The 26208-nt window shown below is 45.0% G+C and overlaps 2 protein-coding genes across 3 annotated transcripts; one reads left to right on the top strand and one right to left on the bottom strand.

Annotated features, from left to right (window-relative positions):
* The first annotated feature begins 9785 nt into the window (after positions 1-9785).
* cryba4 (crystallin, beta A4) lies at positions 9786-11697 on the top strand. The gene is made up of 5 exons (XM_056290901.1): positions 9786-9824; positions 10231-10349; positions 10775-10916; positions 11193-11335; positions 11504-11697. The coding sequence occupies exons 1-5, from the start codon at positions 9786-9788 to the stop codon at positions 11649-11651; spliced, it is 591 nt and encodes a 196-aa protein (XP_056146876.1). The 3' UTR covers positions 11652-11697.
* A 10971-nt stretch (positions 11698-22668) lies between these two features.
* Positions 22669-24266, bottom strand: LOC130122076 (vesicle-associated membrane protein 8-like). 2 transcript variants are annotated; one of them, XM_056291107.1, is made up of 3 exons: positions 24027-24266; positions 23115-23285; positions 22669-22915 (listed from the first exon to the last, which is right to left on the bottom strand). In XM_056291107.1, exons 1-3 carry the CDS (start codon positions 24027-24029, stop codon positions 22778-22780), a joined length of 312 nt encoding a protein of 103 aa, XP_056147082.1. In that variant the 5' UTR covers positions 24030-24266; the 3' UTR covers positions 22669-22777. The 2 variants fall into 2 exon arrangements, with proteins under 2 accessions (XP_056147082.1, XP_056147083.1); XM_056291108.1 differs by lacking the exon at positions 24027-24266 and adding an exon at positions 23615-23918.
* Positions 24267-26208: the final 1942 nt, after the last annotated feature.

Here is a 26208-nt window from a genome sequence, read left to right as displayed (position 1 = left end):
CAATAGAAAGCCCGTCGTCATCACAGTTGAGCGGCGCTAAAGCCACCCAGTTGTCGCCCGGTCTAGAACCAGCTCAGGCCTCAGTGCGCGGCTCGTAAGCACTTTACGCCTGAAAGAAACCCCTGACACAGGCGCTTTCCTCCCCCGCTGGCGCAGGGCTGCGGGCCGCCGCGGCCAATGGGCAGTAGGAACGCACAGGCCCAGCAGGCTGGACCGTTAAAATTCCTCTCTCTCTTTACCGCAAACACACAAAAAAAAACACAAAAAATACACACAAAAACACAACCCCCCCCACCCCCACCACCCACCCACCCACCCACCCCATAGCTTTTGAATTACAATTTCATTTCCATTCTTCCTCAGAATACAGTTTGCTTTTAAAGTTTAACAGGTTTTAAAGTGACAAAAACAATCTCTGGAAGAACGGAACAATCGAAACTGTTGGCAAATCCAAACCCTGGCTACTAGAAGAGTTTCTTGCTCTGTTTTTGTTTGTTGTTTTAGTCCAGAGCAGAGTGAGATAAATACTGGAGCACGTCTATAACAACAACAACAACAACAGCAACAATAATTTAATTTATATGGCACTTTTCTAAAACAACACCACAAAGTCTATCTCGTCAGGTGAATTATATATATATATAGTTAATGTATATATTCTGTATATATTAACTATATAATCCAGTGAGCCAAGTAATTTCTTTATGAGACAGTAGAAGCCTGTTTTATGCCATAAGCAATCCTCAACGCTCAATAAAGGTACTTTGGGAAGAACATAGTTTATATATACATATGTGTCTATATATAGTTATCAGTCTATAACTAATAAATCACCACTATCAACACAAACTTGCAAATTTTAAAACTCATCCTTTAATAAACATTCTGGCACTGGCAATAACATTTTCTTTGCTCATTTGAACGTAATACAGTAATATCAGAACTTCAGAATTGTCTCTCGAGCACGAGTGTTGAATTTATCAGATTGTGTGGCTAAAACTTTATTTCTAGAATGCATGCTTGATAAATGTACATACTTGGAAAAGGATCGTTACATAATATCTATAAGTGGACCCCCCCCCTTCATGGATACTACCTATAATGCCCTATATAAGCAGGGAATTGAGTTCGCTTACAGTACCTGTGCAGATCATTGATCCTAAGCCAAATCATACTGACATATCAGTCATTTTCATGATGAATCCATAACATCAATTTTTTTTAATAAATCCAACATTTTTGTTGTAAATCAAAAAAATTATAACATCAAATCCAATAAAAGTACAATATTTTTATTATAAATCCAACACATTTTTTTTATTATAAATCCAACAAATAACAACATTAAGTCCAATAAATACATTTTTTATCAGAAAGTCAACAAATAACATTAATTTCAATAAATAACAACATTTTATCATAACTCCATCGGCACTCTGGCACTACTCTGTAATAGCAATAAAGAGAGGGTGACGTACACTGTGGGAGTAAAGAGGAGTCAGGCTGATCGAAAGGAGGACGGTGAGGAAAGTAAGCAAGGCAAGTTCATCTATAAAGTACATTTCATGAAGATCATCCAAAGTGCATCACAAAAAGGCTTAAAACACATTAAAAAAAACAAAAGAGATACAGAACAAGATAAAAAGACTGAATTACCAGAGGACAATTAAAACAAGAGAGATTAAATGGGTCGCACTTTATTTTATGATACACTGATAAGATGTAACTTTGCTTCAATTTAGACAGAAACTACAAGTAATGTTTCTTTATTAGAGAGTACATAAACTGTTCTACCCTAATTAGACACTATTAGAGCAAATCATACTCTAATTAGAAACCAGTCACAGCTTGTAGCCTGGATGTTCTCCGGAGTCCCGTGGCGTTGCAATGCGTAGCCTAATACATGCTAACTCAGTGCTCTACTCCCATGCCAGCTGAGACTTCAGACCATTTAAGAAACATTATACCCTTGTTAGACTGTCTTAAAGGGCAATTTGTGGCACATAACAACAGGGCAGCACGGTGGCCCAGTGGTCAGCACTGCTGCCTCACAGCAAGAAGGTCCTGGGTTCGAACCCCCAGGCAGGCCGTCCCAGCTCCTTTCTGTGTCCTTCAGGTGCTCCGGTTTCCTCCCACCATCAAAAAGATATGCACGTTAGGGTTAATACTCCTGTCTGTGCCCCTGAGCAAGGCAGTGGAAAGAAGAAGTGGAGTTGGTCCCCCGGGCGCTGCAGCTGCCCACTGCTCCTACACAATAGGATGTGTCACATGCAGAGAACACATTCGTTGTAAGAATACAATGACAAAATGAAGTGGCTTTTCTTCTTCTTCTTCTTCTTCTTCTTCTTCTTCTTCTTCTTCTTCAGAACTGAACCACAACCTAAAGTGAAATCCATCTTTAGTTCCCACTGGCAGACCCTTATTAGACTTTCTTAGGCCTTGTTCAGACTGCCAGCCCAAATCCTCTTTTTGGCATATCCAGATGGTATCCAGACTCATTTTAGAAAATCTGTCCAGCAGAAGACCACATGATACACGAAGCACATTTGGAGGTGGTTTGAGATCCTGCAGATGCGTCTCAGTCCAGATGCTTTGGCAGCCCAAATCGAATTGAAAACTGTCCGTTGCCGTCTCAGATTGGACAAACTCTCCTGTTCCACACTCCGGTCCAGCTGGTCACGGTAACGTACCTCTCAGCTGGTTTGCCAAACGCCAATAAACACTAACGAAGAAGGAGGTGCTCGGAGCAGCAGCTCCACGCGTTGCTAGCTAGCTGTCACTGTACCCTGGGCGACACGAAGAGGTGCAAATTCATTGAAAACTAGCTGTTCAACCAAGACGTCACACCACGGCTGAAACCGGTACCAGGCAGTATTTTGTGGAGGGAGTGTTTCAAACTCAACACAATGGGCAGAAGAAGAAACAAAACAAGCCCGGCTTGAGGTGGCAAACATTTTGTGGTATGATGCCGATCAGCTCGCCACACAAGCTGAGGGCAAGGCCGGCGCGAAAAAATGGCCGACTTACAACAGGTGGAGGCAGAACTAGCGAAGGCTTGTAGCTCCATGCCACAGCCGTGAAACAGAGGAACCAAGTTAACTGGCAAGGGACATGCTCGGTTGTCCTGTGATGTGAGGCTTTACAAAATAGTAGCACACTAGTAGAATACCATAGCATAGCATAGCATAGCATAGCAAACCATAGCATAGCGTAGCATACCATAGCATAGCATAGCATAGCATAGCATACCATAGCATAGCATACCATAGCATAGCATAGCATAGCATAGCATAGCATACCATTATCTGAACCGTTTATCCTGCTGTCAGGGTCGCGGGGATGCTGGAGCCTATCCCAGCAGTCATTGGGCGGCAGGAGGGAGACACCCTGAACAGGCCGCCATCCCATCCCATCCCATCCTATACCATCCTATCCCATCCCATCCTATCCCATCCCATCCCATCCTATCCCATCCCGCACACACACCTAGGGACAGTTTAACACGGCCAGTTCACCTGACCTACATGTCTCTGGACTGTGGGAGGAAACCGGAGCCCCCGGAGGAAACCCACCCAGACACGGGGAGAACATGCAAACTCAACACAGAGGACGACCCGGGACGACCCACCAAGGTTGGACTACCCTGGGACTCGAACCCAGGACCTTCTCGCTGTGAGGCGACCGCGCTAACCACTGCGCCACGGTGCCGCCTGCAGTAGAGTAACTATTCGGAATGGTAGTTCTCAGCCCACTGGGCCTTCTCACTGATGATTGGTGGTTGTGATGCTGTTTATGTTATGGTTTCCCCGTGTCCCACTCTGGTGGGCGTGACGTTGTATTAAACATGTGAAGCAGATCAGCTGACTTTCTCACTGCACCACAAGAGTCATGATGTTGATGTTACAGTAAAAATGTCATTAAAAAAGTCTTAACAAGTCTTAAATCTAATTTGCCTTAAGGTAATAATAATAATATTAATACGTTTTATTTGTAAATGCACTTTACATTTCAGAGAAACCTCAAAGTGCTATAAAACAAGGTGTAGGAACCCAGCTTTAGTTTACGGTGCAGTTCTGTTGTAATGGTCACAAATTACCCTCTAAGAAAGTCTAATAAGGGTCCAACAGTGGGGAATATATATATATATATATATATATATATATATATATATATATATATATATATATATACTCACAGCATTAAATTGTCTAATATCCTTTTTTTGTCTAATTTTCTCATTTTAGTTTCTTGTCTCTGCTCCACCCCTTCTTCTGCTGATCCGGGGAGGGCTGCAGACTACCACATGCCTCCTCCCATACATGTGGAGTCACCAGCTGCTTCTTTTCACCTGACAGTGAGGAGTTTCACCAGGGGGACGTAGTGCGTGGGAGGATCACGCCATTCCCCCCTCCAGTTCCTCCTACCCCCACACCCCACCTGGACAGGCGCCCTGACCAACCAGAGGAGGCGCTAGTGCAGTGACCAGGACACATACCCACATCCGGCTTCCCACTCGCCAATTGTGTCTGTAGGGACGCCCGACCAAGTGGAGGTAACGCAGGGATTCGAACCGGCAATCCCTGTGTTGGTAGGCAACGGACTAGACCGCTACGCTACCCGGACGCCGTCTGATACCTTAACTGGTATGGGACTAGAGCATCGAGGAAGCATGTATTAGGTTATGTATTACTGCCTACTACCTCTAAGGGACTCCGGAGAACATCCAGGTTACGAGGGACATGTGAAGGTGACCAAATGTAACTGGTTTCTAATGTGGTATCTTCTGTTTCTTTCAGCTTGTTCCCTGTTAGTGGAGGGTCACCACGATGGATTTTATAGTTGCTATCAATACCCTGTGGGGGCACAGCACCAGTGGTTGTCATTGTTAACCCCGGGGCTTCGACTGATCCGGTAGTGAGCCTCGACCGATCCGGAATGATCTACTCAGTCTGCATAAGGGTTTGGCAAAATTTTACGTCGGATGCCCTTCCTGACACAACCACTAACCCTATGGAAGTGGGCACAGGTTAAGTACTGGATGCCATCTCAGTTCTCACGGACTTGTACTCATGCCTGTCACAACGGTTTCCAGTTTATTATAATTTGGTACAATAGTGTCTAAGTATAGTATATATTTGGCTCTAATACGGCATTACGTGCAGTATCTAATTAACCCAGCCACTGAGGACGCAAAAGCCAGTGCATTCTCAGGGCCGGTCCCAAATGGGGAGGGTTGCATCAGGAAGGGCATCCGGCATAAACCCATTGCCAAATGAAATATGTGGATCATGAATTAGATTTCCATACTGGATCGGTTGAGGCCCGGGTTACCAACAACCGCCACCAGTGCTGTTGGCCAGCAGGGTGCCAATGGTAACTATCCTACTGTTGGGCGATGGTGAAGGAGGGGAAAAGGCATGTTTAGAGGCAGCGAGAGAGGAGGAAGGGTAAGAGGGTGGAGGTGAGAGTCTGAACTTTGAATGTTGGCACTATGACTGGTAAAGGGAGAGAGCTGGCTGACATGATGGAAAGAAAGAAGGCAGGTATACTGTGTGTGCAAGAGACCTGGTGGAAGGGGAGTAAGGCCAGGAGTATCGGAGGTGGGTTCAAACTCTTCTACCATGGTGTGAATGGGAGGAGAAATGGGGTAGGGGTAATTCTGAAGGAAGAGTATGTCAAGAGCGTGCTGGAGGTGAAGAGAGTGTCAGACAGAGTGATGAGTATGAAGCTGGAAATCGAAGGTGTATTGCTGAAGGTTATCAGCACATATGCCCCGCAAGTTGGGTGTGAGATGGATGAAAAAGAAGAATTCTGGAGTGAGTTGGACGACATGGTGGAGAGGGTACCCAAGGAGGAGAGAGTGGTGATTGGAGCGGACTTCAATGGACATGTTGGTGAAGGGAACAGAGGTGATGAGGAGGTGATGGAAAGGTATGGAGTCAAGGAGAGAAATGAGGAAGGACAGATGGTGGTGGATTTTGTGAAAAGGATGGAAATGGCTGTGGTGAATACATATTTCAAGAAGAGGGAGGAACACAGGGTGACGTACAAGAGTGGAGGAAAGTGCACACAGGTGGACTATATCTTATGTAGAAGGCGCCATCTAAAAGGGATTGGAGACTGCAAGGTGGTGACAGGGGAGAACGTAGCTAGGCAGCATCGGATGGTGGTCTGTAGGATGACTTTGGAGACCAAGAAGAGGAAGCGAGTGAAGACACAGCCGAAGATCAAATTGTGGAAGTTGAAGAAGGAAGACTGTTGTGTGGAGTTTAGGGAGGAGGTAAGACAGGCACTGGGTGGTAGTGAAGAGTTGCCAGATGGCTGGAAAACCACTGCAGAAATAGTGAGGGAGACAGCTAGGAAGGTACTTGGTGTGTCATCAGGACAGAGGAAGGAAGACAAGGAGACTTGGTGGTGGAATGAGGAAGTACAGCAAATTATACAGAGGAAAAGGTTGGCAAAGAAGAAGTGGGATAGTCAGAGAGATGAAGAAAGTAGACAGGAGTACAAGGAGATGCAGCGTAAAGCAAAGAGAGAGGTGGCAAAGGCAAAGGAAAAGGCGTATGGTGAGTTGTATGACAGATTAGACACTAAGGAAGGAGAAAAGGACTTGTACCGATTGACTAGACAGGGACCGAGCTGGGAAGGACGTGCAGCAAGTTAGGGTGATCAAGGATAGAGATGGAAATGTGCTGACAAGCGAGGAGAGTGTGCTGAGAAGGTGGAAGGAGTACTTTGAGGGGGTGATGAATGAAGAAAATGAGAGAGAGAGAAGGTTGGATGATGTGGAGATAGTGAATCAGGAAGTGCGGCGGATTAGCAAGGAGGAAGTGAGGGCAGCTATGAAGAGGATGAAGAGTGGAAAGGCAGTTGGTCCTGATGACATACCTGTGGAGGCATGGAGATGTTTAGGAGAGATGGCAGTGGGGTTTTTAACTAGATTGTTTAACACAATCCTGGAAAGTGAGAGGATGCCTGAGGAGTGGAGAAGAAGCATACTGATACCGATTTTCAAGAACAAGGGTGATGTGCAGAACTGTACCAACTACAGAGGTATAAGGTTGATCAGCCACAGCATGACGTCATGGGAAAGAGTAAAAGAAGCTAGGTTAAGAGGAGGAGAGGTGATGATCCGCGAGCAGCAATATGCACTGAAAAAAGGGGAGAGGTGGGGTTGTACAATTTACAAAAATGTATTTCGTATATACGACACGATTCATAAGTAAACGTAAATAAATTATTTTTAGAAAACATAACTTTAATATGTGCAACCGATGTACGTAACATTTTTATGCAAATTCAACAGATTTTTTTTCAGTATGGCTTCATGCCACAAAATAGCACTACACATCGATCAATCAAGTTGCATTTTTATTGCGCTTTTCCAGCTGCAACAGATGCGATGTTTGCTTTGAGAATGTTGATTTAGAAGTATAGAGAAGGCCAGAAAGAGTTACATTGTGTCTTTGTGGATTTAGAGAAAGCTTATGACAGGGTGCCGAGAGAGGAGGTGTGGTATTGTATGAGGAAGTCAGGAGTTGCAGAGAAGTATGTAGGAGTGGTGCAGGATATGTATGAGGGAAGTGTGACAGTGGTGAGGTGTGTGGTTGGAATGACAGATGGGTTCAAGGTGGAGGTGGGATTACATCAAGGATCGGCTCTGAGCCCTTTCTTGTTTGTAGTGGTGATGGACAGGTTGACGGACGAGATCAGGCAGGAGTCTCTATGGACTATGATGTTTGTGGATGACATTGTAACCTGTAGTGAGAGTAGGGTGCAGGTGGAGGAGAGCCTGGAGAGGTGGAGGTATGCACTGGAGAGAAGAGGAATGAAAGTCAGTAGGAGCAAGATGGAGTACCTATGTGTGAATGAGAGGGAGGACAGTGGAATGGTCAGGATGCAAGGAGTGGAGGTGATGAAGGTGGATGAGTTTAGATACTTGGGGTCAACTGTCCAAAGTAACGGGGAGGGCAGGAGAGAGGTGAAGAAGAGAGTGCAGGCAGGGTGGAGTGGGTGGAGAAGTGTGTCAGGAGTGATGTGTGACAGAAGGGTACCAGCAAGAGTTAAAGGGAAGGTTTACAAGATGGTGGTGAGACCAGCTATGTTATATGGTTTGGAGACAGCGGCACTGATGAAAAGACAGGAGGTGGAGCTGGAGGTGGTGGAGATGAAGATGATAAGATTTTCACTGGGAGTGACGAAGGAGGACAGGATTAGGAACGAGTACATTAGAGGGACAGCTCAGGTTGGACGGTCTGGAGACAAAGCAAGAGAGACAAGATGGAGATGGTTTGGACATGTGTGGAGGAGAGATGCTGGGTATACTGGGAGAAGGATGCTGAATATGGAGCTGCCAGGGAAGAGGAGAAGAGGAAGGCCAAAGAGGAGGTTTATGGATGTGGTGAGGGAGGACATGCAGGTGGCTGGTGTGACAGAGGAAGACGCAGAGGACAGGAAGAGATGGAAACGGTTGATCCGCTGTGGCGCCCCCTAACGGGAGCAGCCGAAAGTGGTAAGTATGCAGATGTGCAGTATCTAATTACAGCATCATTTAGATGTATCGTGTCTAATTAGGGTGTAACGGTGTTTATTTACCGTCTAATAAAGAAGCTATTATTTATAATTTTCATCTAATTTGATACAAAGTATGGCTTGTTACGTCTTATAATTGACCTTGTGCTTGGGGCAAATCTGACATGTTGGGGTAGTTTGTTGTAGCTGGGAGCTCCATAGTGACCGAACGCTGCCTCGCTATGTTGGGTTTTTACCCTGGGAACTCCCGGCAGAGCGGCCTGCACCGTCCTGCCTCTGCCCTACTCGTCTCTATTGCCCTGTCCGCTGCCCGGGGTAATTTTGTGGCGTCTGCACTTCTGCTTCTCTACAGATTAACAATGCTTTTGTAGGGGGGGGGGGTACAAAGGAAAGCCCCTCCCTGTTGCTGAGCCCGGGCTTTCGGCATGGCCCCTTGCCAGGGGAGGCTTTAAAAGGGTGGGGGCCCGTGCCTCCTCTCACTCTCACGCCAGGACTACCCAAGGACATCAAACAAGGTGAGTCCGTGTCCCTCTATAGCCCAAACCAGCAAGCCAGGGGTAGCAGAGCCCGGGGTAGCAGAGCCCACAGCCACACACTCCGGTTCAAGCCCCACACCACAGGGGCCATCCATAGGCTCAAAGAGCCGCAGGCCAACGTTGCAAACACTGAGAGAGAAGTAGGGACGGGGAGCCTCTGTGGCGGCAGAGAGGAGATCAGCAGCAAAAACGATAACAAGCGGGGGGGGGGGGGGAGGGAGCAAAAGTAGACTGTTTGAATTCTTAAAATAGGGTCATGGTTTAGCCCGGCAAACACGCTTTCAGGCCGGTCCAGTTAGTCAGGCTTCAGCTTTTGCAGACAAACAGAGGTGATGCGGCACCGTGGGGTTTTGCAGTACATGCAGAAGTTTGCATAGTGTCACGGCGATGAGCAGCTCACGACACGGCATCTGATCCCAGTTCCCATGAGCCGGCTACGCCGCTCGCCCCAGTTTTTTTTGCGTGTCCTGTGGTTGTGTCTCTTTCCGTTAGCCGTCCATGAATGTATTGGCTCGCCGGCCGGGCTGGTGGACTCTGACGTGAAACCTTTAAAGATCAGGGGAAACGGTCGTGTTGGCTTTGTCGCCCCGCTCGGGGGGTGCAAGTATACCGGCCTGGTCTCGGAATGACACAGTGTGTGAATATAGAGAGGCCCAATTCCTGTTGTGCTTTGCTGAAATTCTTTGTTAACGGTCTCCTCCTCTCTTAAGCGACAAGATGACTCACCACTGCACCAAGTTCTCCGGACACTGGAAGGTAAGTTTTTGCCAGGAGAGCAGATTCGTGCAGCATTTGCCTGTCCAGAAGACACATGCGTGGTAGGAAACTCAACCGTATCCAGTAAAAGCTTCTCAAAGGCACACAATTTGTCACCTGCGGCTACTCTATTTACAGTCAACGGCCTTTCATTTTCCCTATATACACTACTAGAGTTGTACCTGTCTTTTTGGGAAATCTGACGGACCTATTTCTCCTGCAGCCCTGTACAAAAATGCAGTAGTTAGAATGGTGCACCATTTAATGGATGCCGCTGCAGCACTTGCAGCCCAACAAGCTGTAGCTGTTTTTGCCCCCTCCTGTAGATAGTTTGCCCCTCCACTGGGTATTGCGTGATAGCATGTGTTCGCAGAAGTGTGGTAAGCCGCCTCCGTCTCTCCGGCAGATCATTGTGTTTGATGAGGAGTGCTTCCAGGGCCGCCGCCATGAGTTCACTTCCGAGTGCTGCAACGTGATGGAGTTCGGCTTCGAGACCGTGCGCTCCCTCAGGGTGGAGAGTGGAGCGTGAGTTAACAGGCTTTCACATACGTGCCCGTCACCTTTGTTGTTACAGCGTGCGTGCGACGTGCGCAAGCGCGGTAGCAGGACCAGCTGAGCCTTAGTGGGGTTCATGCGGGCTCCTTATTTGCGTGCCTTGCACGTCCGGGTTTAGGTTAAAACGACAAGGTTCTGGTATGGTATGTGTGGCAAACACGTTTTTAAGGACGATAATGAGAGAGAGAGAGCATGAGAGAGAGCGTGAGAGCGTGAGAGAGAGAAAGCGTGAGAGAGAGAGAGCATGAGAGAGAGCGTGAGAGCGTGTGAGAGAGAAAGCGTGAGAGAGAGAGAGAGAGAGAGAGGGAGAGCGTGAGAGAAAGCGTGAGAGAGAGAGAGAGATTGGACACCTCCAGGTCTCAGCTGTTGCTCCTTCTTAATGTGACTGTCTCCAGCTGGGTGGGTTATGAGCACGCCTCTTACCAAGGACAGCAGTTCGTGCTGGAGAGGGGAGAGTACCCCCAGTGTGACGCTTTCGGAGGCAGCAACGCCTACCACATCGAGAGACTGACCTCCTTCAGACCTATTGCCTGTGCTGTGAGTAACGCTTATGTCGTCTTTTGAAAACTGCAGCACTTCTTTTACTCCCCCCCCCTCCCCCCACACTATATGTTTCCCTCTGGCAAATGTTCATCCATCCATCCGTTATCCAAGCCGCTTATCCCGGGCGGGGATATGCTGGAGCCTGTCCCTGCGTGTGTGGTTGTTTTGCTTGTTTTTAACCAGGAGCTGTTGGTTGGAAAATAGGAGCAGCTGGTCGTGTGTTTGAGTGACTGAGGCGATGTTTCTTCTCTCCCCCCCCCCCCCCTCCAGAACCACAGGGAGTGCCGTATGACCATTTTTGAGCGCGAGAACTTCCTCGGCCGCAAGGGGGAGCTCAGCGACGATTACCCCTCCCTGCAGGCCATGGGGTGGTGCAACAACGAAGTTGGCTCCCTCAGGGTTCAGTCTGGAGCGTGAGTGTCCCCAGAGGAGACCCTTCTCTTTTTGTCTTACTTTCTATATCTTCTCCTCGTCATATGTCCTTTGTGTCCCCGCATGTCGAAATGCTCCTTTGTATCCGCCCTCCCACGACAACCGTGACCCCCCCCCCCCATCTCTACTTCTCTGTGATTTCACGACAGATTCGTGTGCTACCAGTACCCTGGATACCGCGGATACCAGTACATCATGGAGTGCGATCGTCACTGTGGGGAGTACAAACACTTCAGGGAGTTCGGCTCCCACTCACAGACCCCTCAAATCCAGTCCATCCGCCGTATTCAGCAGTAACCGCTTACTCCAGATCCCTTCTCCACAGTGACCCCCCATCCTTAACTCCCGCTCCTCCCACCTGCTGAATAAACTGTCTTTCTTAAACCTTACTGACTTCGAGCTGTGTATCTTCTTCCCGACAAACAGCCCTTAATACGGCTGCGAGCGGCGGTCGCCCTGCTCAGAGCACACGGCGACCGACGAGGAGTGGGTACGACCTGGACCCGTGTGCCCATAGCATCCCCGTGGCATGCTTGGTCTCTGAGGTTCTGAAGTGTTCTGGGGGAGGAAAAGGCATTCACATAGACACGGTGGAAATGAATGGCGCTCCATAGCCCTCCGTGCATTTTACAATACATAACCTGTACCTGGCAGCCTCATGAGCCCATGGGCAGCTGATCAGCATGCACTTCCTTCCAAGCGTTTCAGAACTCGGACTGAGTTTGTGCTGTGTCCTATGAGCGAGATTAGAGGTTATGAGGCGATAGCGGAGTAGAGTAGAGTACAGTAGAGCAGTGGTTCTCCACCTTTTTGGGGTCCTGGACCCCCTGCGTATTTTTGATCTACCCTGAGGACCCCTCCACCTGATCTTGGGGGAGGGGGGTTGCAATTTGATAGAAACAGTAGAAACTGCATTTTAAATTGCATTATAGCATTTATTCACTCTTTGGGGCAAAAGTAAGAGCTTTCAGTTGTAACTTAGATATAGTTAACAAAACAGAATTCTTATGCAGTAACTTTCAGATATATGTAACAAAACAGAATATGTATTCAGTAACTTTCAGATATAGTTAACAAAACAGAATATGTATTCAGTAACTTTCAGATATATGTAACAAAACAGAATATGTATTCAGTAACTTTCAGATATATGTAACAACACAGAATATGTATTCAGTAACTTTCAGATATATGTAACAACACAGAATATGTATTCAGTAACTTTCAGATATATGTAACAAAACAGAATATGTATTCAGTAACTTTCAGATATATGTAACAAAACAGAATATGTATTCAGTAACTTTCAGATATATGTAACAAAACAGAATATGTATTCAGTAACCTTCAGATATATGTAACAAAACAGAATATGTATTCAGTAACTTTCAGATATATGTAACAAAACAGAATATGTATTCAGTAACTTTCAGATATATGTAACAAAACAGAATTCTTATGCAGTAACTTTCAGGTATATGTAACGAAACAGAATTCTTATGCAGTAACTTTCAGGTATATGTAACAAAACAGAATTCTTATGCAGTAACTTTCAGATATATGTAACAAGACAGAATATGTATTCAGTAACTTTCAGATATATGTAACAACACAGAATATGTATTCAGTAACTTTCAGATATATGTAACAAAACAGAATATGTATTCAGTAACTTTCAGATATATGTAACAAAACAGAATATGTATTCAGTAACTTTCAGATATATGTAACAACACAGAATATGTATTCAGTAACTTTCAGATATATGTAACAAAACAGAATATGTATTCAGTAACTTTCAGGTATATGTAACAAAACAGAATTCTTATGCAGTAACTTTCAGATATATGTAACAAGACAGAATATGTATTCAGTAACTTTCAGATATATGTAACAACACAGAATTCTTATGCAGTAACTTTCAGATATATGTAACAAAACAGAATATGTATTCAGTAACTTTCAGATATATGTAACAAAACAGAATTTTTATGCAGTAACTTTTAACAATGCAAACGGGAGCAAGATCTCTTATTAAAATACAATAAATTACACTTGTGAAACAGATGTAATTAGAGAAAAAAGTCCTGTTACCCTTTATAGTTTAGGTAGATAAAGGTCTCAGTCACATTTGAGTAAAATAATCCTATTTCTATAAATGTCATAGGATCTTTTTTTTTTTAAAGATATTTTATTTTCACGGACCCCTTGCAATTACACCACGGACCACTAGGGGTCCGCGGACCCCCGGTTGAGAAACACTGCAGTAGAGTACAGTAGAGTAGAGAAAAGTAGAATAAAGCTTTAATGTCCCCAAGGGGCAATTTAGCTTACAACAGCAGTCCGTAATAGTAAACGGTATCCGTACAACGTACATACAGTACAGACGTGCACACATAAAAACTAGTACACAGTAAAAACAAGTACACAATACACACTAGCGTCAGCTATCAGTGAAGTACCAAACTTGCATGGTACCTCGGGGTTGACTGCTGTGCCAAATGTGGCACACAAAAAGGGTTTGACACTGGGGGAAGTTTCCGGAAAGTGGGGTTGGCAAGGCATCCTGGTATGTTCCAAATACAGAGATCAGACCAAGTCCGGATCACTAACTGTTTGCCTCAACTCCATCAAAAGTACCATGCATTGCCTATTTTTTTTGCAACCGGAAGGTTTTTGTATGATAATGGAGGAGAAGATCGTATGAGGAAAGTAAATGTAGGCAGGTCAAGTCAATGTTATTTGTGTAGCCCAATATCACAAATTACAAATGTGCCTCAGTGGGCTTAACAGCAACACAACATCCTGTCCTCAGACCCTCTCATGGGATAAGGAACAACTCCCTAAAAACCCTTTAACAGGGAGAAGAAGTAGGAAGAAACCTCAGGGAGAGCACCAGAGGAGGAGGGATCTCTCTCCCAAGATGGACAGCGTGCAATGGATGTTGTGTTCACGCAATTTACACAATACAACATTGAAAGAGGATAACACAATTAAAATGGACATAACATTTATGAAGAACATGATGCACAGGATGCCAAGCAGTGTCCACGTGCCAACGGAGCAGTCCAGGACCCAAGCCACGCGACCAGCATCATCATGTAATAAGAAAAACCTATGTGAGGAGTGGAAGGGCAGGCAGCATCCAAATGGCGACCACCATCACCACGGAGACCTGGGAGGAGAACCGACTGCACGTGCACGCAAGAGAGACTCACATGACACCATTCACACACAGACAAAGAGAAAGGAGGAGACATCATTCAGAGAGAGAGAAAAGACATGTTAGAGAGGAGAACAGTTTGCTATAGTCATTAGCCATCAATTAAGTCATCAATTAGTCATAATCCATACTCGATAATCTCGTTGGCAGAACTGTGGTTGGTAAATTCATTAAGACAGAAACCAACCAACCCGCCATCCAGTACAGGTTGTGAAGCACTCAACTTAAGGGCAACTAATTGTAAACTAAGGCAAAAAGATGAGTTTTAAGTGTGGATTTAAAGGACTCACCAGACTCTGATGGTCTGATGGCAGCAGGCAGGTTATTCCACAACAATGGAGCCCGATAGGAAAAGGCCCTGCTGCCACCAGCTGACTTCTTTTTAACTTTGGGTACACACAGGAGCCCTGTATTTTGAGAACGAAGTGCTCGAGATGGCATGTAAGGTTTAAGGAGATCAGACAGGTAAGATGGGGCCAGCCCATTTAGGATTTTATAAGTCAGCAGGAGTACCTTGTATTCTGATCTAACATGGATAGGAAGCCAATGAAGGGAGGCAAGAATTGGTGTAATATGGTCAAATTTCCTAGTTGTAGTTAGGATTCTAGCAGCCAGTGTGACGTGGAGCGCGAGAAGGGGGCTGGGGCAGCCACCCAGAGGAGCATCAGCGTAACAGCGGGGTGCTGGGGTCGCAGCGGAAGCACCAAGGAGGGAAGTGGAGGACTACTCAGCCCCAAGTAGAGCGCAAACGGATCTACTGAAGGGAGGACCAAGCCTGAACCGCCAGGATCTCGGGACTGATTCAAAGAAAGGGGACACACGTAAGGAAGCAAGGAACGATCCAGGATGGTTGGAGATGTACACCAGGACTAGTTGGAGGCACAGCATGGACACGGACTTGATGGACTGGGACGATGTCAGAATCGATGGATGACAAGTGCGAGGTGCAGGGGGAGGGGGGAGGTAGCAAGGCCACGAGGGATCCGGTGAACGAGAGACATTTCTTCTGTAGCATGATATAAACGTTTACAACCCTACTTTTATAGAATGTCTCACTGGCCAATAAAGAATCCCAAGCGAGGACTCCATTACATGTTATACGCCTTAAACGAGTCAACCCACACGCGCACACGCACATTATTATATATCGTCACCTTCTTAAAATAATGGCCTAGGTCGTTTTTTCAAGTTTATTCTGTTTTTCGAAAAACTTGAAAAAACGACTTAGGCCTTTATTTTAAGAAGGTGACGACACACCGATGTCGGGCCTGTCAGTCGGCCTTGGTAAATAACAACAACAAGAAGGCAGTTCTTTCCCCTTTCAAAGGGAGCCCTGTCAGTTCTGTCAGTAATGTCCCACATGGCTGTCTTACACATGTCAGAGTGAAGTTGCTAATTTGGTTTCTTTTAACCCTTTTTGTCGCTGTTGTTTTTCTTCCAGCATGGCCAGCACCTTACTACTCCATTAAACGTTTTTACAGATGACGTCATCACGGTCCGGCTAATTTTATTCGTGTGGCCCAACATCACAAATTACAAACGTGCCTCAGTCCTGTGGGAGACCCTCACAGGGACAACTCCCTAAAAACCCTTTAACAGGGAGAAACCTCGGGGAGGGCACCGGAGCAGGAGCCCTCTCCCAAGACGCACAACGCGCAATGGGTGTTGTGTTTACACACTGTACACAACGCAATACAACACTGAAAGAGGGTAACACAGTTATAATGGAATGATAATAGAGATGAAGAACACGGTGAGGAGGATGCCAAGCGGTGTCCAGACGCCACCGGAACAGCCCAGGACCTGAGCCATGCGACCACCGTCACCACGTAGACCTGACAGGAGGACAGACTACACACGCACATAGGGGAGACTCACATCACACCATCACACACACAGGAGAGGAGACAGGACAAGACGTCATTCAGAGAGAGAGGAGAGACGTGAGAGAAGAGAACAGTTTGCAGTAGTCAGTAACCTGCACTCTAATCTGGTCGGCAGAACTGTGGTTGGTAAAGTCATTGAGACAGAAACCGACCCGCCAGGCAGTCCAGGTTGTGAAGCACCCATCTTAAAGGCAGCTAAATGTAAGCTAAGACAAAAAGATGAGTTTTAAGTGTGGATTTAAAGGACTCAACAGACTCTGATGGTCTGATGGCAGCAGGCAGGTTATTCCACAAGAACGAGACCCGATAGGAAAAGGCCCTGCTGCCACCAGCTGACTCCTTTTTAACTCTGGGGCACACAGGAGCCCTGTATTTTGAGAGGGAAGTGCTCGAGATGGACTGTACGGTTTAAGGAGATCAGACAGGTAGGATGGGGCAAGCCCATTTAGGATTTTATAAGTCAGCAGAAGCACCTTGTATTCTGATCTAACATGGATAGGAAGCCAATGAAGGGAGGCAAGAATTGGTGTAATATGGTCAAATTTCCTAGTTGTAGTTAGGATTCTAGCAGCAGCATTCTGAACCATCTGAAGCCTTTCAGTACTAGCATGTGGCAGACCTGAGAACAGAACATTACAGTAATAAAGTCTGGATGAAACAAATGCATGTATTAGAGTCTCTGCGTCAGCCATGGAGAGAAAAGACCGAGTTTTAGCTTTGTTACGTAAGTGACAAAAGGCAGTCTTGGTGATTTCTTTAATGTGCTTATCAAAGGAAAGGCATGGATCAAACGTAACACCAAGATTTTTGGCTGCCACACTTTGTGAAACCACAAAGTTGTCGATTGTTATCGTTACTTGATCAAATTGGTGTCTGTGTCTAGCAGGGCCAATGACCAGCCTCTCGGTTTTATCTGAATTTAAAAGCAGAAAGTTAAATCCAGTTTTTCACAGTAGCCAAGCAGGCCTCTAAGTTAGTGATTTGAGTATGATCATCAGCCCTTATAGGCACATACAAATGAGTATCATCAGCATAGCAATGGAAATTTATTCCATAACTGGGTATAATTTGGCCAAGAGGTGTAATGTAAACAGAGAAAAGTAGAGGGCCAAGTACTGAGCCCTGTGGCACACCATATTTAATGTCAGAAAATTTTGATATAATATTATTATAGCAGGCACAATGTGTTCTTCCAGATAAGTAGGACTTAAGCCAAGAGAGAGCTAAGCCAAAGACACCAAAATTACAATTTAATCTATCTAAAAGTATACAGTGATCAATGGTGTCAAAGGCTGCACTGAGGCCCAGTAGTAGAAGCACAGAAGTTGAATCAGAGTCGATAGCCAGTAGAAGATCATTTACCACTCTGGTCAGAGCAGTTTCAGTGGAGTGACAGACCCTGAAAGCCGACTGAAGAGGTTCATATAGATGGTTTTCTTTTATATGGGTCAAAAGTTGTTGATACACAACTCTCTCTAGTACTTTAGAGAAGAATGGAGACGGTGAGACACTTCCGCTGCGCGGGTTTTTGTTGTTGTTGTAATGGTGGAAGGAATAAATGGTGCACGTTGTGTAGCCGAAAGAGGAAGTTGTCACGACTCCCGCTTGAGCTCCTCTACACACTGATGGTTAACAAAATAATAACGAAGAAGCCCACAGAAGTGTAGGAAAGCCTTAAGCACAGATCAGGACAAGGCTATAAAAGTATTCCTAAAGCTAAATGTGCAAAGCTTGTAGAGACTTGCACAAGGAGACTCCAAGCTGTAACTGCTGCGAGATAGATAGATAGATAGATAGATAGATAGATAGATAGATAGATAGATAGATAGATAGATAGATAGATAGATAGATAGATAGATAGATAGATAGATAGATAGATAGATAGATAGATAGATAGATAGATAGATAGATAGATAGATAGATAGATAGATAGATAGATAGATAGATAGATAGATAGATAGATATGAGAGATTTCAGTTTTTGATTTTAATGAGTATTCTAAAAAAGGTGTTTTCACCGCCATCATCAGTTATTGAGTGTAGACTGATGAGCAAAAAATGGCAATGTTATCCATTTAAAATTGAATCTGCAACCCATTATAGTGTGCGAAAAAGTAAAAAGGTCTGACTACTTCGAGGCTACTGTATATTAAAAGGAACTGGAAAGTCAAATATTGCTCTGCATATCCTTTGAAAACCTTTTTTTTGTTTTGTTTTGTTTTTCCATTTTTAGCCATTACTTGATGGAGGGTAAGGGCCTGTAGGAAATGACAGTGTCTTTTCATTTGACATGACCTGGTGAGTGGAGTGAGGTGGAGAGTGAAGGTGGAGTGAGGTGGAGAGTGAAGGGGTGAAGCCGCTGTGTGTGTTGCTAACCTCATGTGGCACACTCGCTGTCGATAATGTAATAACCCTGATAATGTAATAAATCCCCCCGATAATGTAATAACCCTGATAATGAAATAACCCTGATAATGTAATAATCCCCGATAATGTAATAACCCCGATAATGTAATAAATCCCCCCGATAATGTAATAACCCTGATAATGTAATAACCCCGATAATGTAATAACCCCGATAATGTAATAACCCTGATAATGTAATAAAAAAAATGCACTTGAGGCCATTGAAAATGCAACAAAACCTGATAATGTAATAACTTCCTGATAATGTAATAAAATGATCCAACTGAGAAAAAACGTGTGGAAGTAGCTTGGAGGTAGCTTTGAGGAAGAGTAGAGCATTCATGCACGTCCAACTTTGACCTGTCGGTGGCGCTAGACCTCTCGAGCTTGCGTTGCTTAAACAGTATCACCACTTGAATCCATGTATGGGTGGTCTGCTGTTAAATTATTACAACATTGGGGAATTATTACATCATCAGGACCAGGGAAATGAAGGCTAACCTGATAATGTAATAACGTCCCGTTAATGTAACACATTATTACATTATTAGTTAAACGTTTGTTACATTATTGGGAAATGAACTTTATTACATCATCAGGACCGGGGAAATGAAGGCTAACCTGATAATGTAATAACGTCCCGTTAATGTAACACATTATTACATTATTAGTTAAACGTTTGTTACATTATTGGGAAATGAACTTTATTACATCATCAGGACCGGGGAAATGAAGGCTAACCTGATAATGTAATAACGTCCCGTTAATGTAACACATTATTACATTATTAGTTAAACGTTTGTTACATTATTGGGAAATGAACTTTATTACATCATCAGGAAGTTATTACATTATCAGGTTTTATTGCATTTTCGATGGACTCAAGAGCAGATTTTTATTACATTATCGGGGTTGTTACATTATTGGGGATTTATTACATTATCAGGTTCTACAAGACATCCTCTTACTCAACCTGTCCTCAGGTATCTGTCCTCAGCCAAATTCTGTCCTTAACCTTTTGTGAAACATGCAGGATTAAAGTATTACTGCATTCTCACACATCTGCACGTCATGCAAATTTATTGTGATTTTTTTTGTTTATTAAATATTGTAGCGAATTCGGAGGACAACGCAACCACAGGAACTGCCGCGGCCGGGAGGCGAACCCGTATAGCCCGCACCGCAGGAGACGTCGCTAACCGCTCGACTAAAGGGTCAGACCCGCCAGCCAGCGGCCAGCGTGTCTTCTTACCCATGCACGTTGCACTACGTTGGCTTGGAGTTTTCAATATGTTGCGCTTCAGGATGTCCCGCTTATTTATGGATTAACATTTAATTTGACAATGTCAGCAGAGTTCCCGGGTTGTGTTACGCTGGGGTGGCAAACACTGGGTTTGTGTTTTCTGCTGTGGTTCACATGAAAGGGTTCGTTGTTCGTCCATGGCTAAGTGTGTGTGCTTTTTTTCATTATCGTTTCTTTTCTAGGTTTCAGTTTATTGACGTCCCCTTGTCGGTCTTTGGCAGAACAGCAGGGGGCGCCCTTGCCTGGTATGTGGTGTGGATTTAACCGTTTGTTATCGAAATGTCATGTTTTGTGTTGAATTGAAAAGGAAAAGCTGTGTCCACAGTATACTGAGGTACATGGAGGCGTGGTGTTCGCATCCTTAAATACTGGAGTCCGCATCCTTAAATACTGGAGTCCGCATCCTTAAATACTGGAGTCCGCATCCTTAAATACTGGAGTCCGCACCTTAAACACTGCAGGCCACATCCTTAAATACTGGAGGCCGCGTCCTTAAATACTGGAGGCCGCATACTTAAATACTGGAGGCCGCATCCTTAAATACTGGAGGCCGCATCCTTAAATACTGGAGTCCGCATCCTTAAATACTGGAGGCCGCATCCTTAAATACTGGAGTCCGCATCCTTAAATACTGGAGGCCGCATCCTTAAACACTGCAGGCCGCATCCTTAAATACTGGAGGCCGCATCATTAAATACTGGAGGCCGCATCCTTAAACACTGCAGGCCGCATCCTTAAATACTGGAGTCCGCATCCTTAAATACTGGAGTCCGCACCCTTAAATACTGGAGTCCGCACCCTTAAATACTGGAGTCCGCACCCTTAAATACTGGAGTCCGCACCCTTAAATACTGGAGTCCGCACCCTTAAATACTGGAGTCCGCACCCTTAAATACTGGAGTCCGCATCCTTAAATACTGGAGTCCGCATCCTTAAATACTGGAGTCCGCACCCTTAAATACTGGAGTCCGCACCCTTAAATACTGCAGGCCGCATCCTTAAATACTGGAGGCCGCATCCTTAAACACTGCAGGCCGCATCCTTAAATACTGCAGGCTGCATCCTTAAACACTGCAGGCCACATCCTTAAACACTGCAGGCTGCACCCTTAAATACTGCAGGCTGCATCCTTAAATAATGCAGGCCACATCCTTAAACACTGCAGGCTGCACCCTTAAATACTGCAGGCTGCATCCTTAAATAATGCAGGCCACATCCTTAAACACTACAGGCTGCATCCTTAAACACTGCAGGCTGCACCCTTAAATACTGCAGGCTGCACCCTTAAATACTGCAGGCTGCACCCTTAAATACTGCAGGCTGCATCCTTAAATAATGCAGGCCACATGGTGTTGAGCTGGTTGAGCAGCTCATAGATCCCAATGAAACAAGACGGAGTGAAAACGGTTCATTCTTTATTTCAGCAATTTCTTAAAAGTTAAACTTTGACAGTCCTTATGAACACACATATATACAGCAAAACCGCCAGGAAATGGGAAACATAGAGACATTAAACTTAAATGAAACTCAAATTAGGACTTTATGTTTGCAGTGAACATGTGTGTTTGTTTTGTTGCCCATGTTTGATGATGGGCTAGTGTATTGTAAAGGATGTACTTTGGTAAAGTGCTATGTAAATAAGTTATTAGTGTTATTATCTTATGTGGTGCCCATTTTTTTTCACCTTTTTCTTTTTATTAATCATTTTCCAGTTATAGAACTGGCCGTTTTACAACAGGTTACATACATACATCTGAAAATATATCCCTGGATGTGCTCCTTGAATTTTACATGAACATGTTCATCTTAAACTATTGTACAAGATGTTGGTCCATCAGACACGCTAATCACACTTTCAGTCATGCAGGCAGATAAGTCAGACTGTACATACTATACGTACTATATATACATACTATATATATACATACTATATCTATATATGTATATATATATGTATATATATATATGTATATATGTGGATATGTATGTATGTATGTGTGTGTGTGTATATATATATATTAAACAGGCGTGTACTGTCTCATAAAGAATTTACTTGACTCAGTGGATTATTTTGCTCCTTATTTATTGAGCACTTTCAAACCGTTGAGTGTTTCTTTTAACAAAGTTTTATATATATAATCCAGTGAGTCACGTAAATTCTTTATAGATAGATAGCTAGCTAGCTAGCTAGCTAGCTAGCTAGACAGACAGACAGACAGACAGACAGACAGACAGACAGATAGACAGATAGATAGATAGATAGATAGATAGATAGATAGATAGATAGATAGATAGATAGATAGATAGATAGATGATAGATAGATAGATAGATAGATAGATAGATAGATAGATAGATAGATAGATAGATAGATAGATAGATAGATAGATAGATAGATAGATAGATAGATAGATAGATAGATAGATAGATAGATAGATAGATAGATAGATAGATAGATAGATAGATAGATAGATAGATGGATAGATCTAGATCTAGATCTAGATCTAGGTAGATATAGTATATGCTAGAGCTGGTTCACAGTGAGGTTTTGCGTCACCTCGGCCTGTAGCGTTACGTTTGAGCAGCCAGTCAGCATTGCTGCTGTTACCTATATGACTTTGGTAGCAAATAGGATGATGATTACAATAATGACCAGCACAATCACACCAACTATGACCATCATCTTGGCGTTTTTCCACCAGTGTTTCCTGGCAACTCGTGTGGATGTTCTTTGGAAAGAGTCGGCCTGAAAGGGAGGGTGGAGAGCGCTGCAGTCAAACGAGTCGTCCAGTGATTTCCCCAACAACAGTGTCGCCTCTAGGGGGCGACATTTTCAACAATAATTTTTTTTTTTTACATATATATTTAACTATGTACGACTCCAGGTTTGGGAAGTCGCCCTTTCCGCTGCAGAATGCTGCACTAGGCTTGCTGGAGATACTTACCGTCGCTTGGAGGTCGTCCGTCTTGTCGATCAGATCGTCCAGCCTCTCTCCCCGCTCCAGCACCTTGTTGATGTTGTCCTTCAGAATCACTTTAACTTCATTGACTTGGCCCTGCACCTGCTCAACCTTATTGGCGGAGCCAGCTGCTTGTGGCTCTGGATTTGTGTCAGCCTGCAAAAAAAATAAATAGATAATAAACGCTGGTGGTCCTCCTAAATCCTCAGAAATGAGAAGAGCTCGCTGAACGATGACATCAGGGTGAATGTGCCCAAGCTGTCAGACAGTCACATGTAGTCCACATACAGTGGAGTCAGCCGGACGCCCTTGGTTAGTCATTGTCTTGTCAACATTAATATTTGACTGGTAATAGGAACCGTTTTCACACACCGGTACTCGGATAAACCTCGGCGACTTGAAACAAGTTAAAAAGAGCGGGGCCGTACACACGACAAGCGTAAAATGATCACCGGAAAAGTCCAAATATTCTGTACTTTACTCACCATGGCAGTACCAGCTCTCTAGTCCAACCGATAGCACGACTTAACACACACACACACACACACAAGAGGGGGGGGGGATCCAGATGGCTTGCTGTCCAGATGCTAAGCAGAGTTTAACGTTGTAAAGAGCATTTTTCAGAGCGTTTGCAGAGGTGTTTGGCTGCGGCAACAGCATGAGTCACGCAGTACATGCAGTACCAGCCTGCAGAAGGCTGCACCCTGCTTCTGTTACTCATTAACTCTCCTCTGCCGCAACGGAGGTCGGTCATTGGCTTCGCAAGGGCCGGTCACCATCGCCGCCAACAAACAACTGGTGTTAATGGGACGGTCCCCGCGAGGCCTTCGTCACACCTTGCTCAGGAAGCAGCTGGACATCTATTCCCTGAGCCCAAACTCCCTTGTACATACGTACCATCGGCCGTCTCGGCGCCACAGGCGAGTCACCACCGGGCGAAGGCCGCTGTTTTCAACGGGACATTTCTCGAGGAGCTGCAGGTGTGAGCGGCAATAGGAAGGTGAGATCCCTTCGCGTCAGCCACACGTCCCCCGCCGTGCACTGCCACTGCGTTGTCACCGGTGCTGGAACCAGGAAGCACCTTCTTTCATGCAAATGGGCTTCACCCATGTTTCCACGTCTGCCTGCTCTGCAGCTGTTCCCTGGCAAGTCACTTTTATTTGTGTAGCCCAATATCACAGGTGACAAATGTGCCTCAGGGGGCTTTGCAGCAACACAACAGCCCGTCCTTCGACCCTCTCATCGGATGAGGAACAACTCCCTAAAAACCCTGTAGCGGGGAGAAAAAACTGGGAAGAAAGCTCCGGGGGAGAGCAACAGAGGAGGGTCTCTCTCCCAAGACGTGGCTGTTGTGCGTACGCAATTTACACAATACAACACTGAAAGAGGATGACACAACTATAATGGAATTATGAAATATATTATAAAATATGATGAATATGATGAGGAGGGTGCCAAGCAGTGTCCAGACGCCACCGGAACAGCCCAGTACCCGAGCCATGTGACCACCATCACCATCACCATGCAGACAAAACAATGAAGCCATTAGATATAACACTGAAACGGGATAACAATATGCAATGTGCAACACGCATCTTATTCTACAGTCTCATGTATTTCATCTGTTGTCATGTAGATCACACCGACTTGCGTTTTACATGAATGAACTGTGCCATGAATAAAGATTGATTGATTGATTGATTGATTGAATGTTGCGATACAGGTAAACAACTTAAACCAGAGCCCTCGAGGCTGCAGTGAGACTTGCGAGGCCAAATATCAAAACCACATCTGCTCAGAACTCGGCCCGTAACGCTTGGTGTGGCATTTCGTCTTCATGACATGTAGCATATCTTACAGGATTCATCTAACTAATGGGGTCTGGCTACAACTATACGGCCTTGCGAATGCTTTTCTATAATGCTGCTCTGTGCACAAATCCAGATTGTGGTTTCCTGGATTTAAACGAGACACAGTTGCATCTCGGGGTTGCTGGTTAGCTAAAGCCTGAGTCAGACCAGCTAACTTCAGCTCTGCTGTGCCGCTGCAAAAACGTGAATGTTACAAGGTGCATATTAAAGAGGGACCCCAGACCCTTCCAGTGAGCATGCAGGTGGGCCACACAACCGGCACTGTCTATATTATGGACCGCTGTCAGCGCTGACTCCGTCTGCACGTCTGCGTGAGAGTATAATGGGTGTGTTTGATCAGGTGTGCTGGCTCACCTAACTCAAACACACCCATTATAAGTGTTATTAGCTGCAGCTGTGTTTATCCTGCTGAACTGACGTCACGGAGTACCAGCACCAGCCTGGCCTGTTTTCAACCACGAAACGGTCTGTAACCCGTAGACGTCACTGAAGCGGACCAATCAGCGATCAGGGACAGTTGGTCGTTGTTTCTTTCACGCGCTGGCTTCCACAAAACAAACGGCCTTCCGGCGCCTCCAGCCCACAGCGGTGCGACACGAAAGACAAGAACACACGTCTCACATTTCCCCAAAACGACACCACCAAAAACACACAAAACCACAGAGAACAAAGTAAAAAAAAAACAAAAAAAACAAACAGTTTTAGCAACACAGTCCAAAACATTCCAGAGAACGAACGCCAGCCTGGATGACTTCCGGAACTTCCGGTTTACGTGGGCTAGCAGTTAGCTTAGCCTGGCCTGCTTCCGCATTCAGTCAGGATATTATGTGAATCACTAGAAGAGCCCCGCTACAATGTAGCGGTTTGGTTCTCCACCCGTCTACATCTCCCTCCTCTTCATCCTGCCAGCTAACCGCCTTCCCCCTGCCCCTAAACCCCCCCCACTCAAACTCCCTCCCCCCAAATGCTCAGAATCATCTGAAATACCGAGAAAAGTGGTTTTTAGCCATTTTTAGAAAAATGCATATTTTGCATATGTATGCATAATTATGCATAATTTTAACGTTCCGTGATTTTTCCCTTACTCTCTGAGACAATACCTACCACCTCCAACAAGAATTAGGATCATAAGTGCTTTAGTTTTCGGTCCCGCTATCTACACTAACTAACACACACACACACACTAACACCACACACACACACATTCC

This window comes from Lampris incognitus, chromosome 12, assembly GCF_029633865.1.
Source record: "Lampris incognitus isolate fLamInc1 chromosome 12, fLamInc1.hap2, whole genome shotgun sequence".
Classification (NCBI taxonomy): domain Eukaryota; kingdom Metazoa; phylum Chordata; class Actinopteri; order Lampriformes; family Lampridae; genus Lampris; species Lampris incognitus.
Note: the sequence above shows the minus strand (reverse complement) of the source record. Positions and strands in the feature narration are given on the sequence as shown.